General features: G+C 40.8%; 1 protein-coding gene and 1 pseudogene across 1 annotated transcript in view; one reads left to right on the forward strand and one right to left on the reverse strand.

Annotated features, from left to right (window-relative positions):
* Window positions 1-1083: 1083 nt before the first annotated feature.
* Glcci1 (glucocorticoid induced 1) overlaps window positions 1084-19022 on the forward strand; it is a 69015-nt gene continuing 51076 nt past the window's right edge. The window contains exons 1-2 of the mRNA XM_048340074.1: window positions 1084-1434; window positions 1483-1916. Coding sequence (XP_048196031.1) covers window positions 1412-1434; window positions 1483-1916 — 457 coding nt within the window. The 5' untranslated portion in view covers window positions 1084-1411. The remainder of the gene's footprint in view (window positions 1435-1482; window positions 1917-19022) is intronic.
* LOC125342362 lies at window positions 17161-18312 on the reverse strand (annotated as a pseudogene).

Raw genomic sequence — 19022 nt, forward strand, 5'->3', positions numbered from 1 at the left:
TAAAACTTTTATTGGGGAAGTAAATTTAACTTTTTAGTAGTCATCTAAAAATCTGTGTACCTCCTTCCATTGCAGAATATTATTATTATTTACCACAATGAATTATTGTTACATTATATCTGGTATTTATTTCTCCCAAGAGGCCAATGGCTTCGGGAAAGGCAACAGGGTGCCCTCCATTAATGGATATGACAGCATGATGACGTAAAATTTCTTGTTGTGTTCGTGATTCTCCCTTTTCACTGAGTACTTGTAAATGTTAAGATAGGCAGTAAAAGTAGGTGTCTTTTGTTCTATCCAACTTCCAAACACTGTTTCGGCTCACCTTCAGTAGTACTTCTAATTCCTAAGGCTACTAAACCCACAAAAAGTCAAATTACTAACACTGAAAGAATCTACTCTTCTGGTTCGAACTCCATAAAACATCCCACCGGATGCAGGTGTGCTTGCAAAGTAAGCTTGCCGAAAGTCTCTCAAGTTGTACGGGCGGCCCAGGAAGGTGGGAAGCTCGCAACCTGCTTACCTGGGCGTGCCAGTGTCTGGGGGTGTAGGAGCACGCGCAGGACACACATGGACCCACGTTCCCCGTCGCGCTCGCACCTCAAAGACTGTCATCTCTCACGTCCCTCCCCCGCGCGCACCGCCCCCTCCTCACTCTTCCACACACACACCCCAGTCCCGCCCCACAGGAAGACGCGCTACTCTGGTTGGAGTAAACTTCTTTCATTCTTAGACCCAAACCAATCATTCGAGTCTGGTGGAGGGAGGGAGAGCCAATGGGGTCTCTCGCTGCGGCAGCTGCCGTGCTCCAGAGCCGAGAGGCGGTGCCGGGGGCGGGCTCCGGGCGGAGGATTAGTAGCTTTTCCAAGTGAGAAGCTAGTAGAGGCGAAGGCAGCGGCGGCGGCGAGGGCAGCATTGGCGTTCGCGGTGCAGCCGCGGAGCGCGCGGCACTACGAGGCCCTTTCCCTCTTCACCCCCCCCCCCCCACCTCGGGTTCTCAGAAGCCAGAGTCGCGGGCCGCCGTGCAGCCGCGGGCTTCCCAGGCGCGTGCGGCCCCGCGAGGACTGAACGAGAAGAGGCTGCGAGCGGCCCCGGAGCTGCGGGATCCGGGCCAGTGCCCTGACAGCGCGATGCCCGGGGCAGCAGCGGCGGCTCCGGGCTCCTCGCGGTCCCGGCCGTGACTGCCACGCCGAGCCCAGCAGGGCGGTTGGGGCCGTTGGACGTTCCCCTCCCCCTCGCCGAGCCGACGGGGGTGCGAGTTGGGCCGGGGGAGCCCCGAGACTCCTCCCTCCCGGCCTCCGCCTCCCCGTACACACCCGCACGCGCTCGCGCCGGCTCCCACACGCTCGCTCGCGCGCCTCGGGGTCGGCCGGCGGCGGCGGCGGCGGCGTCCAGGGCCCGCGGAGCCACCATGTCCACCGCCTCCTCCTCCTCCACCTCCTCCTCCTCCACCTCCTCCTCCACCTCCTCCTCCTCCTCCTCTAGTTCCTCTCAGACCCCTCACCCCGCGCCGCAGAGGATGCGGCGCAGCGCCGCGGCTTCCCCGCCGGCCACCGCCGGGAGCGCGAACGCTGCGGGTGCCGGCGGCGCGAGCTGCGTCCCGGCCGCGGGAGCCGGCCGGCTGCTGCAACCCATCCGCGCCACGGTGCCCTACCAGCTCCTGCGGGGCAGCCAGCACAGCCCCACGCGCTCGCCCGCCGCCGCCGCGGCAGCCGGGCCCGCCGCCGCCCCGCTGGGTAGCCTCCCGGGGCCCGCCGCGGCCCGCGGCCCCAGCCCGCCCAGCCCGACGCCGCCGCCGGCCACAGCCCCGACCGAGCCGGCGCCGCGAGCCAAGGGCCGCCCGAGACGGTCCCCGGAGAGCCACCGGAGGAGCAGCTCACCTGAGAGACGGAGCCCCGGCTCGCCCGTGTGCAGAGGTAGCGAGCCCAACCCTCCCGTCCTCCCGGGCCGGCGTCTCCCCGACGGCGCCCTCGGTGCGTGGAAACTCCAGCCTCCCCGGGCAGCTCCGGGCTGGTGCGTGCCCCGAGGTGTGAAAGTGGCCTCGGGGAGCCTCCCCCGCCCCGCGGGCGCTGCCGGGGCGCCGAGCCGCGAGCTGCAAAGCAACTTTTTCCCTCACCCTCATGCCTCCCCACCGATTTTTATCTCCCGTCACTCGCCTGCATCGAAGGGGTTTTGTTGTTGTTCCTCCTTTCTTCCCAGTTTTAAGAGCTAGGCTAGCTCGCTGCCTCCTGTTTGCTGTGTGTAGCCGGGGAAGGAGGAGCTGGGGCGAAACCCCTAAACTCGCACCCAAACTCTCCAGCAGCGGATAAGGTGGTCGTCGCAATCTCTGCAGCCTTTGTGCCTTCCTGCAAAGTTCCTGGCGTGCCGGAATCATGTTTTCTGTGTTCACTTTTTGGAGGGCTTGGTGGCATTAGTTCTTTTGTAAGGCTTTCTCCTTTGGATGTGTAGAAGCGACACTTTGAGTGTTCAGTGGAATTGTATATATGGGATTTTCTTTCTTTCCTCTACCTCCCCCCTTCCCCTGCCTCTACTTTATATAGTCATGTATCAGAGTCCTAGTGCACTACCGGCGGTTTTATGCCCAAATCATCTTTTTCGTGAAAGAGTTCTAAAAAAAACCCAAAAAAGCCTATTTGTGGAGGTTGTTCACTTTTTCCTTCCATGTACACTTCACAGTTCAGATGAGCTGTGTAAAGATCTCAAGTTTCTCTTTTGTTGTTGTTGTTGTTAGATGTCAAAGGTAATGGTGAGTTGGTGGATGCTATGGGCTTAAATATTTTGTTTTCCTTTGGTTTTGCTTATGTCTAGGGACACAATACATGATCTAGTTGAGTCCTGGGGGAGAAAAAGAAGATCAGCCCAAACAGGGACTTAAGCCCATAAGGGAGAGTATTGAGTGTAGCTAATATTATTAGATACCAGCCTATAGCTATAGTTGCTGCTGCTGCTGCTGTTGCTGCTGCTGTTGCTGCATTGTGAAAGGAAGGGGTCATAGGAAGGAGTGGAAAAAAATCTCTGCTTGGAAGGGAAACACTGTCAAGCTCTGTACTATGTTTATGTGGTATGTGGAATTTTTTAAATGGGGGTTTCTTGAAAAAGGTGTGAGAGTTGGCGAAAGTGTTTGCATTACAATAGATCACAGTTTTGGTGGTTTTCGTTTTAATATTTCAGGCCTGTAATTAGCATGTTCCCAGGCATTTGTTTTCAGAACACTTGATGCTGAACTCCAGGGTAGGATGTAGTGCAGTAGGGTAAGTACAAGAGCACCAAGAAATACATCCTGTAATCTGTATGCACCGGGAGGAATTTGCTCCCCCCCTCTTCCCCCAGGTCAGGCCAGCTGCTGCAGAAACTGACATCCTCCAGCAAATCCTGAATGAATGAATGAAAACAACGTGATCTCCCTAATAATGACCACAACTGAACACACATCCTTGGCTGTATTTTATAGAAAAGGCCACCATTTTCTAACAGATTAATGCCATATGCAACTCTCTTACACATTTTCAAGAGCTATATTAAATGAGAGGTAACAGAAAGAGGGCAGCAGTTACATAAAATTTTGAGTGATTTGGCTTTAACAATGCATAAATTGAGTTTTGGGGATTTTCTTTTAGAGAGTAACATAAGAAGCATAAAATAAGCACTGCTGATTATGTACAGAGGGTTTTGTTAGTAGTGTAAGAGAAGTTTCAGCAATTGCTGCAACAGTATAATGACCCAACTAGTACCTCCTTCCTTTTGTTGATAAACAGTAACATCTGACAAAAGATAATAGTACAGCTTGTTTTTCTGCATCCTTCAAAAGCCCTAATTGCTTAGGAATTACATGCCCCATCATCAAGTAGTTTTAATGAAATTTGTGATCAGGCTTAAGCTCTCCTCTTTGTTGTAGCATGGCACATCGAGTTTAATGCAATTTTAATGCAATCATGATGAAAACACTTTTCTGAGTCTTGTTGTGCAGGAGACAGATTTGCAGTGTCAGAGAGCTTGTGTTGGGAATTGAAAGGCTTTCTTTGCTAGTGATGTTTTTTTCTTGTTGTTTTTCTTTTTTTAAACACCAGGTGGTTTTGTCAGTTTCTTCCATTGAAGTGATTTTCAATGCCACCTCTGTCTGTACCCCTCAGTTCCCTGATTGTATTACTCTTATGTTCCTTCTCTACATCTTGCCTCTATTAAAACTGCCCTACCAATCTGTTTTGTATACTTAGCCACTTAAAAGCCATACTGTGAGTTGGATGAAATTTTCAAGTGATTACTCAGTTTCTTGTGCATTCTGCAAGGTTCTGACTTCAGTCGATTTCAGCCTCCACTGGTCAAGGCGCTTGTCGCTGCCACTGCTGCTGCAGACACTGACATCACTATACTGCATGAATGAGAAGAAACGTGCTCCATGTCTTCCTTTGCTCTTCACCTTCTTCCTTTTCTGCACAGTTTAGTGTGTGTGTATTTAATATGGTGGTATTATCCTAGGCTTTGAAACTACATTTTAAAATATTAAGTCAAGTAGATCATAGCTCAAGGGATATGTATTTCATATAAAGGAATATTATTTATGGAAAGCTTCAAGGGCTGTGGACTTTTGGATTAGAGGTGTTATAACTGAGTATTCAGTGTTCTATGCATTTTTGTTTGACATGATTATGGAAGAACATTTAGAAACTTCAACTTTTCTAATTCTTTTGCCAAGAAATTATAAAATAAGGGAATCTCTAAACACATTCTGTCACTTTTTCTTAAATATATATGTGTGTGTATATGTGTATATATATTTGTAGAACTACAGCTTGACTAGTAGAGAATTGATACTCAGATTATTTTACAAAGCCAAGAAAAAACTAAATGCTGTAAATAGAAGCAGCTGTAATATCAAGATATTAATTTATAAATCTCAGCAAAAAGGTAGCGATTTCCTTTATTTGTACTACATAATCTTAGATCATGTAAATGGTTACCATAACAGAAGATGCATAAACTTGCAAACATCTTGCTCTATATAGAAATCATGGAGTTTAACAAATTGAAAGTTTTGTTTATGCTCATAGATTATCTTTTTTGTTTGTATTTTTTTCTTTTGTATTATTAAAACTTCAAGGTTTGTTATTTATATTCATTTCTGTACTTCTGCTATTAGCAAACTGTCACCCTCCCCCTTGTTTGGTTCTGAAGGGTCTTGAAGGGGTGAATGACAAGCTACTGAATGCATCCTCAGGCTCCCTGTGATGTGTTTGTAATAGATGTAAAATCATAAAGTGTTATGCAAATAGTTATTTTTGTGATGTTAATACATAAAGTCCACCTTTGAGATAAATAGAACAAGTCAAGTGAGACTATAGCCAAATGTTAGTGCTAAAATTAATGATCTTTAAGCTAAAGCCATTAGTAGTAACCAAAAGAAAACATAATGAAGTTGTTTTTTCTCAAACCTCATAGAGCAAAACTCATGAATTTAAACATCTATTAAAAAAAAAACCCTCACAGTGTTATTGTGCAGAAGTGTAAGTAGCAAATGCAAATCCTCAAGGCTTTTTAAAAAATTAGGATGACTTATAAGTTCAAGAAGATGTAAAAAACACATAGGGTACTCAGAGAATACTGTTTTAAGTGTATGGAACCATATATACATATACATATATATACACAACTTTTATGACAAATAGTGTATATTGGTATCTAATTTAGCATTTTAGATTTCTTTAGATCTAATGCCTTAACAGATTGCTAATTCCAGAGTGAAATTTGAATCAGATTTTTTTCTGTGTGTTGAGAACCTCATTGGTTTGTATGCTAAGAGGTTATGGTTCTACTTTAAGAGATAATATAAAGCTAGTCAGCATATGATGTGTGATGACTGCATGTTTATATATGTATTTTAATCAATTAATTTGTTTTCAGTATTTTCTCTTTGCATTATACTCATTTTGAATAATGTTTGTTCTGTGCTCAGGTGTAGGATACATACATTTAAATTTTTCTCTCTTTTAAATACTTAATCTCTTCTTGTAAAGTTTATGTCTAAGGTAATATTTGGGGGATTGAAGCCTTCCCTCCCTCTTTGTAATTTTTTTCCAAGCTTGTACCATGGTCCTTACACAGTGAAAATAGGTAAAAATTTTAGTTTTTCTAAAGTATACTTTGGAATACAGATTTTTGGTAGTCTAGCAACAGAATATTTATTAATAAAATTTGCCAATAAGTCCAGAGACAGACTGAAATATTTGTGCTTTAAAAGAAAAATTGAAGATAGAATTCTGTGAGGACACTGGTCATTCCAAGGAGCAGAACTCTTTTCCATCTTTTGAATAATAATAGTATTCTCATCTAAAGGCATTCAGTTTTTACTTTTTAACAAAAGAAATTAAAATTATAGCACAAACCTTGGGTTCAATAATTGTTTTGGAAAGAAATACTGGTTTTCAAGAATGGATTTGAGCCTCTGATAACTGCAATAAATATAAGCAGCAGCAGTATTCATTATTTATAGATCTAATTGTGTCCAGTCACTTATCTCCTGGTGCTTAATCTTTCTACCTCCATGAGTGAGTAGTAAAATAAATAAATGAATGTATAAAGTTATTTAATCAATATAGTAAATTATGTTCAGAGAATATATTTCTTTTAAAATACTTACTCTGAGCTTATTGAATAGTGTATACCTAAGGTGCATAAAAACACCTAAAATTTTTAAACGGTATGTAAAGTTATGTGTGTATCTGTACCAAACTGAAAATCATTTCTTTCATTACAGAACTTTTGACACAGTTACATTTTGTTCACTCAGGTCTTCAGTTCTGGAAAGATTTAATGCAAATTAAGATTTATACATTAGGGAAATGTTGAAGCATAATGACATCCTTGTTTTCTTTTTTGTGATAATGGGACTACATTTGAATATTTTTTAAAAGGAATAACTGAACTTCATGCAATGAGTAAAATGGAAGTAAATGACAGTATTCAACAAATAGAAAGAAATTTCCTAGAATTTTTTAAAAAAATTCTAAAAGCCTGTTTTACCAAAACTTCCACAGGTAGCTTAGAAATAATCACTGCAAAGGAGTATATACTAATGACTTTGTTCTTAATAGTAGTTCATTCTTTTCTGTAGAGCTTAAAATTCCCAGACATAACACCTGTGCGTCTGTTCCTGGAACTATTGTCTCTTTTCTGTATATATTTCTTTAAGAAATATCTAAAAATACAAAATCAGTGACCTTCTTTATGTCCAGTGTACTGCTTAATTATTTTAACAAGTAGTTTATCTAAATTACTATGATCCGTAAAGTGCTTTACCAGAAGTAGAGGAAAGATAATACAACTCTGCTATTGACATAGATAGCCTGGGGAACTGATAAAAGAGCCAAAGCCACCCTCTCTTACCTGTTATTTTGGACCCATGATAAAAACCATGACTTCACTCATCCCCCATCCTAGAATATTTGTGTTTAGATTGCAAAACAAATGATAATATATTAGTAGCAATGTTACACACCCATGGGCTCTTCCCAGATAGAAGTCATGGACAGTGAAGAAACTTACCTAAATTATTCCAGGACTTTGAGATATTTGAAGGCAGTAGAGTGTATTACTGTGGAGAGATCAGCAGCATAGGATTGGGTCCAGGGCTTTTGACAACTACTGTGTGGCACGAGGGTTCAGGCTTCAGTGTTTAGGACCCAGCCACTTGACAGCCAGCACAGTTGCACAAGATTTGGACTCCCAAGCAGTACAGTAGTTCCTGAACCAGGAGGAATCCCCTGATGAGATCTTTCCATCATTTGGGCCTAGTGTGACAGCTCCAACAGCTGAAAGGAATCTCGACCAGCCATGGTCTGTTTTATTTTCTCTGTGCTGCCAGCTGCTGTTTGCCCACTCTGCTCTGGTCAGTTTCACACAGGCTGTTCATCTTGCCAGCCTCATTTCTGCCCTGTTGTCAGGGCAGCTTTCTTCCTGCTATCATTGCTTCTTAACTTGTCTTTCTGTTACCAGCTCAGCAAAAGTGGGAAAGACCACTTGAAGAAAGTCTTTATCTGGGACCTGATGTGACAGTATCAGGAGAGCATCAAAGAGAATGCCTCCCAGGGGCTCACAGGAGTTGAGCAGCCTGCTTATATAGCCTGAAAGAGGGAGAAGACAAGGGTGCCAGTCCCCTTGTGTTTTGCACCATTCTTGATACAGTCTGTTATGTAAATTACAGACTGTGTTTGCATCAGTCATAGGTCTTCTGTTGGGTTGTAGTCTTGTACAAGCTGCTTGTTGGGCAGTGCTTTGGTGGAGCTGGAGTTGTGCTTGGGTGTTGGCATGAAGGCAGTCTGGTTCCCTGGTTGGCAGTCCTTTGCTCAAGGCAGCTGGGTTTCTGGAGAAGGGTCTAGCAGCTGTCAATTAAGGAGTAAAGTTTCCATACTCCCCAACATCTCAGCATAAAGACAAGAAATTCAAAAGGGCGATGATTTATCAGAAACAGCACTTTGAACAATAATAATACTATAACGGTTACTTTCTATCCCACTGTTTCTGGGAACAGTGAGCCCCCACCATCTGTTTCAGTAAGTCCAAAAAGTCTGAAGATTTTACTTATGAATAAATGTCTTTTCAGAATTTCATCTTAGTAGGAAAAGTATGGAAAATACCCTTAACACTGATCTAGTTACATCAAGTAAGTATTGTTGAGGCAAAGGCCAGGAAAAGGCAAGTTCACCAGAATCCCAGTTTATGACTTTCTATAGTATGCTGTGTCTGTAAGTTGTAGGTTGAAAGGAAGAAAACAGTGGAGTTCTGTGCATATGCATATAGAATTAATATGTTCTCATTCCAGATCCAGTGTTCATTCCAGGAGATTGTTCTGTTGCTCATAAATGTAGAAGACTGAGGATAATTAGCTGGGATTTTTGAACTAAAAGAATGACTAAGGAATGAGTTTTCTTTTGTTTCCATGGCACCATTATGTTCTGCTGGGATATGCTCTGACATTTTCAGAATGTCTAAAAATGTGAGACCTAGTTTGGTGACTATAACTGAAATAGTATATGGAAGGGTTGACCATTTTTCTCCACTGTTCTTTGCATAAGGGGTGGGTGGGAGAGGTAAGGGTATGAAGGTGACTATATCTTACCTTCCTTATATGTAACCCATAGTGAGCAGAGCAGAAGTTCTTTTTTTCTTTCATAAAAGTTACATATGGTAGTAAGCTTCTGAGATCACTGAGAACAGTCTGGTCTCAAATGATTACTCCAGTAACTGATGCTTGGTTGACTCAGTCTTCCCTAAGAGCTAACAGTTACTTTTACAATTTGTGAGTTTGAAGTCTATATATATAACTTAATGAAGTTATAGTTCACCTTAATGATGGCTTTCAAAAATAATAATGAATTAAGGAAACTGGTGAAACCCTCAGTTGTGTGGCAAGGTTAGTGTCCAAGATTGTCTACCAAGTTATTAGAATACCCACTAAACATGTAGGTGTGTTACATAACAAGAACAACAACAATAACAAAAATACTGCTATAGTTTGCTGCCTAGTATAACTAATGACCAAATACTTATGATCTGCTGACAGAAATATTATGGCTATGAGAGAGTTTTTGTAAATAGTTCAGTAGCTAATTTCAGTTTTATTTTGCTAAAAGCTAGTAAATACTGCTTGAGAAAGATTAATTGGTTCTGCTTTTTTTCCTCCTCCTTTATCTGCTCCTATCCTACCTCCCCCCATTTTTGCCCTCTCCTCTCGCCCCTCTTCCTTTCTACTCTTCCTCCTCCCTGCTGTAGCCCAAGCTGTCTTTGAACTTAAGATCCTCGTGCCTTACCTGGAAATATACATGTGGGTCACCACATACAGGTTCTGTCTTTCTTAAGCAGAGTTAATAAGACATAAACAAACTGTTGGCAATTTTGTTAACTCTATTAATACTCATATTCCTGATGAGTACATTGAGAAGCATCTGTATTGTCAAGTTCAAGTATCTCTTTGGTTCCACATTTGGAAAGTGCTCTTACAGATGTCAGATGTCATAACAGTAGAATGACTCAGGGGAATTGTTTTAAAGTTGTCACTCTGTATATTATTTTCTCTAATTGGATGAGCTGTAAATAGATTCACATATGGCTTCAATTAAACTTAATATATATTGCTACCTATACAATATTAGAATATTCTAATATAGTTTGGCTTAGGCTAATATCACTGGCTGTTTTCCTCTGTGAATACACACACACACACACACACACACACACACACACACAGAGTTACCACAACCATGGATATGGTTTCTGGTGTAGTAATGCAGTAGTAGGTAGTAATAGTGTTGTGTAGAAACACATAGACATTGAAATTAATAGGATTTGGCTTTGACTGAGTATCTGCCATTATTGAGCTAGAATGGGAGATAGTAAGCTTTTCATGTATTATATTTCTGCTTACTCAATGTTCTGATTGCACAGTGTTGTATTTTTATTTAGTATACTTTCAGTGTAATTTTTATTTTGTCTACTTTTAGTTTTTATTTTAAAGAAATAGCATTATAGCCTTTAGTATTATTATCATGATGCTAATATTTAGGATAATTGCTATATTTCACTTTGTACTAATGTATGTGGCCTAAAAACATCATTGCAGATATTATTGTTGTTGGCTTTTTGTTTGTTTGTTTGTTTTCGCCAGTCCTAGGCCTTGGACTCAGGGCCTGAGCACTGTCCCTGGCTTCTTTTTACTCAAGGCTAGCACTCTGCCACTTGAGCCACAGCTCCACTTCTGGCCGTTTTCTATATATGTGGTGCTGGGGAATCAAACCCAGGGCTTCATGTATACGAGGCAAGCACTCTTGCCACTAGGCCATGTTCCTAGCCCACTATTGTTATTAGTTATTATTATTTTGGTGGTGGTGGTCATAGGGCTTGAACTCATGACCTGGGTACTGTGTCTGAGCTCTTTTGCTCAAGACTAGCCTCTACCACTTTGAGCCACAGCTTCACTTCCTGTTTTCTGGTGGTTAATTGGAGATGAGAGTCTCAGGAACTTTCTTACCTGGGCTGGCGTTGGACTGTGATCTCCAGATCTTAGCCTCCTGAGTAGCTAGGTGTACAGCCACCAGCGTCTGGCCCAGGTATTATTATTTTAAGGGTTACGTGTTATACTTAACCTCATAGTTAAGCATGTTAGATTTTATGCATCATTTTTTTAAAACTGCATATGGAGCACTGAAGAAAAGCCATGGCTCCTGCATATAACTGTATAATTCATATAAAATTGAATGTAAAAGTAATAGGAAGGTATAGAAAAATAGTAGTATAAGTTGTTAAGCTCATTTGAAAATGTTTCTCATAGTATAAAAGAATGTAAATATATAGTTTAGTTGCTGAATCTTTGACCCACTGCATTATTTCCAGTTAATACAGCTATTTGAAAGTTCCTAATAATAGGGTTTTTTTTCATTTATTTTAATGTTTCTGCAATCTTTATTTAAGGAAATTTTTGGTGAATATGTGTTCTTCACCTAGCAGCACCTGTATTGTTTTCAGTATTTCAGCATTTATCTAGTTTGCTGTCATTTAGAAGGCCCTGCAATAATCCAGGCATTGTGGCTAATAGCCTATAATCCTAGCTATGGAGGCAGAGATGGGGATATCATGATTCCAGGCCAGTGCAGGCATAGGAGTAAGACTCCATCTCAACCAGTGACTGTTTGTGGTGGCATGTGCCTGTTACAGTAATTACAGGAAAAATCTAATGACTGGCCAGGCACTGGTGGCTCACACCTGTAATCCTAGCTACTCAGGAGGCTGAGATCTGAGAATTGCAGTACAAAGCCAACCTAGGCAGGAAAATCCACGGAACTCTTAATCTCCAATTAACCACAAGGAAACTGGAAGTGATGCTGTGGCTCAAAGTAGTAGAACACTAACCTTGAGTATAAAAGAGCTCAGGGACAGTGCCCAGGCCCTGGGTTCAAGTCCCACAACTGATAAAAATGAAAATGAAAAAATAAATACGAGGCTTATGCTCAGTGTTACAATAGCTGTCATTCACAGTGAGAAAAGGAAGCACTAATAGAATTGCAGCCTGGACTAATCTGGGCATAAAGTGAGACTCTGCCTTGAAAAGTAACCATTGCCAAAGGAGCTTCAAGGGGCTGAGTACTTGCCTAGCAAGCATGAGGCAGGCCCTAAGTTCAGTCCTCAGTATTGCCAGCGGGGAGGAGAAAGTGACCCTGGCTGCAGTAAATGTTGTTTAAATACGTAGTATTTACATAGATATTTCTGTTTGAGCAGATATATACTCATATAGGGGAAGTGTATGTGAGCATGCTGGGTTCAACAGTAATTGTTAGGACATCAAATCATGTGAATATGTGACAAAGATTAGCATTAATAGATTGTACTATGCTGCCCATTTTCTGGAGTGCTTTAGGTAACTAATGGTTTTTAACCTTTATTCATTGATGGTGTTACACTCAGAAAAGCACTGATTTAGATTTTTTTTATTAATAAAAAGTGCTAGGTGTTCATGCTGCTAGAGATAGATGGAACAGAGATCAATTATGTCAGGATAAGCTACATTTTGAAAATGGAAGGCAGGCTTCTGCAGAGTAAGTCTCTAAGTTACACTTTTATTCTTTTAAGTGAATATTGATGAGGATCCATGGAATCAGCTGGAGAAATTTAACAGTATCATATCCTCCTAAATTCAGAGGGTGTTTTGAATTAAGAATTTCATTGGTTTTGTAGTCATTCTTAAAGGCCATGTTTTATATACTAATCTCCAGGTAGGAATAATGTAAAAATGTAAACAATAAAGCAGATTTTAGGGTGGCTATTTGCTTTGCAGAATGTCTGATATGCAGTAAAAGGATTAAATTTACCAAAGTGTTATTTACATATACCGTTTTAGGAAGCCAGTTACACAAAATTGAGATTCAAATGAGGTTGCAAAAACTTGTTAGTGAACATTAGAATTTCTCTTTCCCAAATATATTCTGACATTTAGCAAAATTAATATTCTAAAACATTGTTTTAAATGAACATTAATGGATGTTTTCCATTCTCTTGTAATCTGAGTTTTAAAATTCTAAGAAGTTTGGTATTCAAAAAACCACTAAAAAGAAAGAACTGATGCACTGATGATAACTCATCTTTTCTGTGTGAAAAGATATGCTTACATGAGGTGAAGTGCAAGCTGGACGCTGGTGGCTCACACTTGTAATTTTAGTTATTCAGGAGGCTAAGACCTGGAGGATCCAGGTTCAAAGCCATCCAGCTGTGCACAAAAGTCTATTTCCAATTAACCAGCAAAACATTGGACTGGAAGCATGGCTCGATTAATAGAGTACCAGCTGTGACCAAGCAATCCAAGTGACTGTGAAGCCCAATTCCAGCCCTGAAACTGACAATAAACAAACACATATTCCAAGACTTTTTTTCTGTTATATTGTGTCCTTTAAAAATTATTACTTCAATTTCAATTCCCTACAAAACTATTCCCAACCAGCTTTAAGAAGTATTCTTACTTCCTTTGTGAAAAGCTTTTACAGACTCTCTGTTCTTATCAATGTCAGGAAGAAAAGCAATATAATGTATATCAGTAAAATAATTGAAGAAAGATAAAATCAAGACCTGCCTAGATAATGTTTTCAAGGTTTTCCTTATGATTATGGAGAAATTTACCATTTAAGGTATTACAATTTTATACTACTTTCCTGGAAGTATTTTTCAAATTGTTCAGGAGGTTTCTTTGTTTTTTTTGTTTTTGTTTTGGCTAAGAAGTAAGTTTGTCGTATAGCTTTGAGGAAATATTAGTTATAAGATTCTTTTTCTGAATCACCTTACAGTTTAAAATTATATTCTAGATGGGTACAACCAGATCTTCCTAGCAAATGTAATTTTCTCTATTAGAATATGCTTTGTAATTTTTGAGCAAAGATTGTATTGGCAGCTAAATTTGACATTGGAATGAACTCTGAAAAGTGTTAGCTATACCCAGATATGGTGGTTAATGCCTGTAATCCTAGCAGTTGGAGGGCTGAGGCAGGAGGATCATGAGTTCTTGGACAGCTTGACCTACGTAACTATATACTCTCGTCAAGGAGACAGTGTAATCACTGCATTTCTGCAGTGGTGTTTTTGCAGGTTGTGCCCATAGACAACAAATTGAAAGTGTCATCTTGATAGTGTCCAGATATAAATATTTTAAAGTATAATACTGCATGTGTACATGTATTGCTAACAAGGCTTGAACTCAAGATCTCATACTGTTGCTTGATTTTCTTCCTTACAGTGGTACTCCTTCAATTCTTCACAAGGTCATTTCTTAGTTAATTGTTACTGGAGTTTTTCAAACTTTTCTGTTTGGGTTAGCTCCAAACTGTGATCCTGAGCAACTAGGATTATAGGCATAAACCACTGGCACTTGGTTTGCTAAATGCTTTTTATGTTTTTGGACCTATGTTTCAGAGTAGAATATGTTATATGCCCTTAGTATGGGACTTAATATTTAATTTATGTCCATATTTCTATACTACTGAGAGAAGAATTCATAATTTATTAACAAAGTTTACTCTTTATGATTGTAAGATTGGGTCACATGCTTTAGTGACTCGTGTAAGGAGATGATTTAAAAGTTCATTTACTAAGATAAGAGTACCAAATGCTTTAACATTGAACTCCAAGACATAATAGGAAAATGAAACTAAGTGGTTTCTTTAATTTGTTTACTGGTGCTGTGAAACATTAAAAGATATTCAGGCCCTAGAGCATCACTACATTAATTTTTTCTTCCTAGTTTTAATCTTTGATTCTTCTTCCTTTTTCATTTTTCCATCCAGCTTTGTATGTTGTCCTGTCTCTTCAGAATTCTTCTGAATCTGTCCTGTTCTTTACATTGCTCTGTGTTCTAATTATTACTTCTTTGTAGACAGTTGGGAATGATACCTCTTAAATCTTTTCTCATACCATTAGTCTTTGGTTTAGCCATTTTACTATTATAAGAACAGTCTTTCTTTAAGAGACAAGAATGATTTTGATGAAAGATTTCTTTTAAGTGCTTGATTAATCAGAAGTCGAGTGTGTTTAGTTTGACCTGAAAGACCCATCTTAAAGTCCTCCTTGGTGTACCTTGTTTTTCTGCCAAACTGAACTCAATTTTGTACTCCCCCCCCAAAAAAAAAAATCATGGGTTTTGTTTTTAAAAGGCTGTTATCCATATTTTGAATATGTTTCCTGTCAAGAGTTTACCTCCAAAACCTCTAGGTTTTTGTTTGTTTGCTTTTGACTAGAAACTCCCTGAATTGTTTGAATGCATCTTTCAAATATCACTTTTCTTTGCACAAAATGTTTCCATCTTTTCTAGGTAGAAATTTTTGTTATTTCTCTGAGTATTCAAAGCAATATATTTAAATCCTTATGCTGCTGTTAAAGATGCTTGATGGCTTGCTTATCTACAAAGTAATTTCTTGAGGACAGGATTTTTTTCTTATTTTTTTAATTGATGTATTTATTTAATCTTCAAGTACTTGAACAAAGGAGTTACCATTTAACAAAGAGGTTTATAAATACAATATATCTTGATCAGTGTCACCCTTTCAACGTTCTCACCCATCCCTCCCCTTCCATCCTTTCCTTCACTCTTATTTTGTAGAATATATATTGGACTCTTGTCTGTATTATCCCCCTCTTCTCTTCTTCATTCATCTATTCCTTTCCCCTTGGACCCACCTCACCCTTTTCAAGTATCTGCTTCCTAGTGTTTTATTTTAGTAAACTTTGATTTTGGCTTTCTAAGGAATTACACTTATTTTAGATCTACTATATTTCAGTGAATACATTTGTATATACTTGCATACTACCCAACATATTTACTTAGGAGTTTGTAAGCTAAATCTAGCATTGACATATAAGGGAAACTATAGATCTTTTGTCTCTCTGGGCCTGACATTTAACATAGTTTTTTCCAAGTATTCATTCCCATTTCTTTACCAATGGTACAATATCATTCTTTGTAAGGGATGAGTAAGATTCCATTGTGTATATATACATTTTATTGATCCATTCCGTTGAGGGACCATCTCAATGGTATGAGCTGATTCCATTTCTTGTCTATGGTGAGTAGTACTGTAGTTAACATAGTTGGGATGGTAGCTTTTCTGTTTCCTTTTTTGTAATCCTTGGGTAAATGTCCAGGAGTGCAATTGATGTATCCTAGTGTAGTTTAATTTTTATGTTTAATTTTTTGAGGACCTCCACACTGCTTTCTTGAGTGGTTGAAAAAGTTTACATTCCCACCAACAGTGTATTAGGGTTCGCTTTTCACCTGCATCCTCGTCAGCATGTGTTATATATATATTTTTTGGAACTATAATGTTTTTATTACCAGAATGTATCAAACACTGATCTTTCTTATAATTCTGCAATACTGCTTCAGATTCCCAGTTCCACAACACCCAAGAGTAAGTGTGATTCTGTTGCAGTTTTTCAGAATAGAATAAAATCTTTAGCTTTCGTGGTTCAGATCTAATGAGAAGAAACATGTCTACTCCGGCCTGAGATACGCATGGCCACAAAAGAGCACAGAAGTATGAACTCGCCCCAAGCACACTGTCTGAGCAGTCCAGGGACCGCATTAGACTCCAAAACAAGTAAGCTTCCAATCTGAACATATTAAACATGTTAACTGGTGTTGATTTAACTCAAAAATCAAAGTAAATAGTCATTTCTCAGGATTCATCCTGAGACTCAGGCCAAGGTCTACCAAGAGTATTTCAAGTAAATCATCATGGCATTTGAGAAGAATCACATCTCCGGGGACAGATCACCCCAACATGCTTTGTTACAGAGAGTATGTTACAAAAACTACCATCACCAGTGCTCAGCACTCCCTTTGCATTCCCAAAGCATTAGGAATCGATCGCCTAGATTCTTGCCGATACAGTGAATTTAACACAGCGTAACCAGAGCACACACAAAACAGATCTGAACAATTACAACCAGTTACTTCTCATACATAAAACAGCTCTGAGATTTGAAGATTTGTGCTGGAGTGTGTGGTACAATGTTAGCTACATAAAATAAATAGAAGATCTTTCTGTGTTGCATTCAGAGGCAGGACATGGGGGAGGACACACAACTCCTCCACAGCAGCAACACTCCCAGGCCGACCATCCTGACATCTAGAAATCAACAGGAGCATTCGTGCTCTAAAAACAATGCTTTCAATTGACCTTTCGACCAATAATCCAGTGCATAGGCCAAGAGCTTCATGGAGAGTGTTGAAGCATAAGAAGTTTCTAACAAAGACAACTCTGTTGAGTTTCTCGTTAACCGCACACATGCACACTACAGAACCGATGTTATTGGTGATGGTAACTAAGGTGGCTCTTGCCAGGTCCTCCTTACTAATGCCCTCTCGCTTCTCCTTGTAAATCATATTCCCAAAACTAGATGCTACAGCCCATCCCGGCAGACCGAATCTCTCATAATCTCCTCTGTAAATGTCCCGGACCAACTTGTTGGCCTGGGTGCTGTCACCTTTGGATGCCATTTCCAGAGCCTCTTCAAAACTTTCACAGCTGGTCAGTAAACTGCACAGGCCCAGAAAGGTGCCCCCGCCGAGGCTGGTCCCTGTCACACGCTTGTAGTTGTCTTTGGAATGGACTGCAAGAATACTGACTCCTGAGCCAATGTTCACCACCAGCAGGGGGTAAGGGTCATCCAGGTTAAAAGGCATCTTTTGGCATCACTCAGGTTCGGAGGCATTGGCAAAATAATAGAACTGTGCTTGCCCATTGAAACTGACAGAATCTATGTACAGCAGGCCCTTTACAAGGCAGTCAAGTTCATTCAGTTTGTGTAGATGGAGGTTTCCAATTGTGTGAAAATCTTTTTCAAACTTGTAAGCACCACCTCTGGTAGCACATATCACCATGTGTAACGTGGAGAAGTTTTTATCTCTTCCCATTTGGATAAAGATAGGCAGGTCCTGGGTTGGAAATTGGATAAAGTACAAGTTCCCCTTCACCCAAACAGAGTCAAGTCCTTCAATTCAAGATGCACATCCGGGACACCAGTTGACCTGTAGGCCACGTTAGAGGTCAGCTATTTCCGAATACTTTTCAAGCTCTCTACCTCCTCTTGCTCTTCCTCTGCAGTGATGTCAACGGGTTCAAAATACGAGAGCTTCACTAGAGTCCCCCGTCCCCCCCCCATGTCCATCCCCCCCCCATGTCCATGCCAAACCATGGGAAAGAGGGCTTCTTGGCATCCTTGATCTTCATGGCGGCGGCCAGAGCAGCGGGAAGTTGCCTCGGGGCCGAGCTTGGGGCGGACTGGAGGTGGATGGGGCTGCGCGGTGGAGAGGCCTGGCTGGTTCCTCCCCTCAGCCCAGGCGGGGCGGGCCAGTCGCGGGGTGGGGGGGGGCAGGGGGAGGGGGACGGCCAGGACCTAGCAAGCTAGCGAAGGCTGCCGCCCTCGCCACTCCGACCCCCCCGCCCCCCGCCCCAGCTGCTCCGATCAAAAGGCCCCGGTGCCCCCGAGGTGCCGCTGCCGCCGCCCCACCCTGTTTTCTTGATAATGTTAACTAATTGAGGTGAGGTGGAATTTCAATATTGTTTTGATTTGCATTTCCATAATGGCCAGAGATGTTAAGCATTTCTTTATCTATCTATTGCCCATTTTACTACTTCTGAGAAGACTGTCTTTAGCACATTAGCTCATTTATTAATTGGGTTGTTGTTGTTTTTGAATTTTTTTAAGTTCTCTGAATATTAGGGATATTAAACCATTGTCTGATATAAAGTTGGTAAAAATCTCCTGTAGGCATCATTTTAGCTTGTTGGCTATCTCCTTTGCCATACAGAGACTTTCTAGTTTGATGCAGTCCCATTTATCAGGAATATTTTTTTCCTTTGAACTTGATTAGCAGAATAACCTACTGTTATATTCAGTATTGAATGGTCAGACTTACATTCACATAATTACTCTGTGGTGCTCTATTAAATTACATTATGAAGGAGGTTATTGAATTCCTTTAAAATTGGTGT

The sequence above is a fragment of the Perognathus longimembris genome, chromosome 2, assembly GCF_023159225.1.
Source record: "Perognathus longimembris pacificus isolate PPM17 chromosome 2, ASM2315922v1, whole genome shotgun sequence".
Lineage (NCBI taxonomy): Eukaryota > Metazoa > Chordata > Mammalia > Rodentia > Heteromyidae > Perognathus > Perognathus longimembris.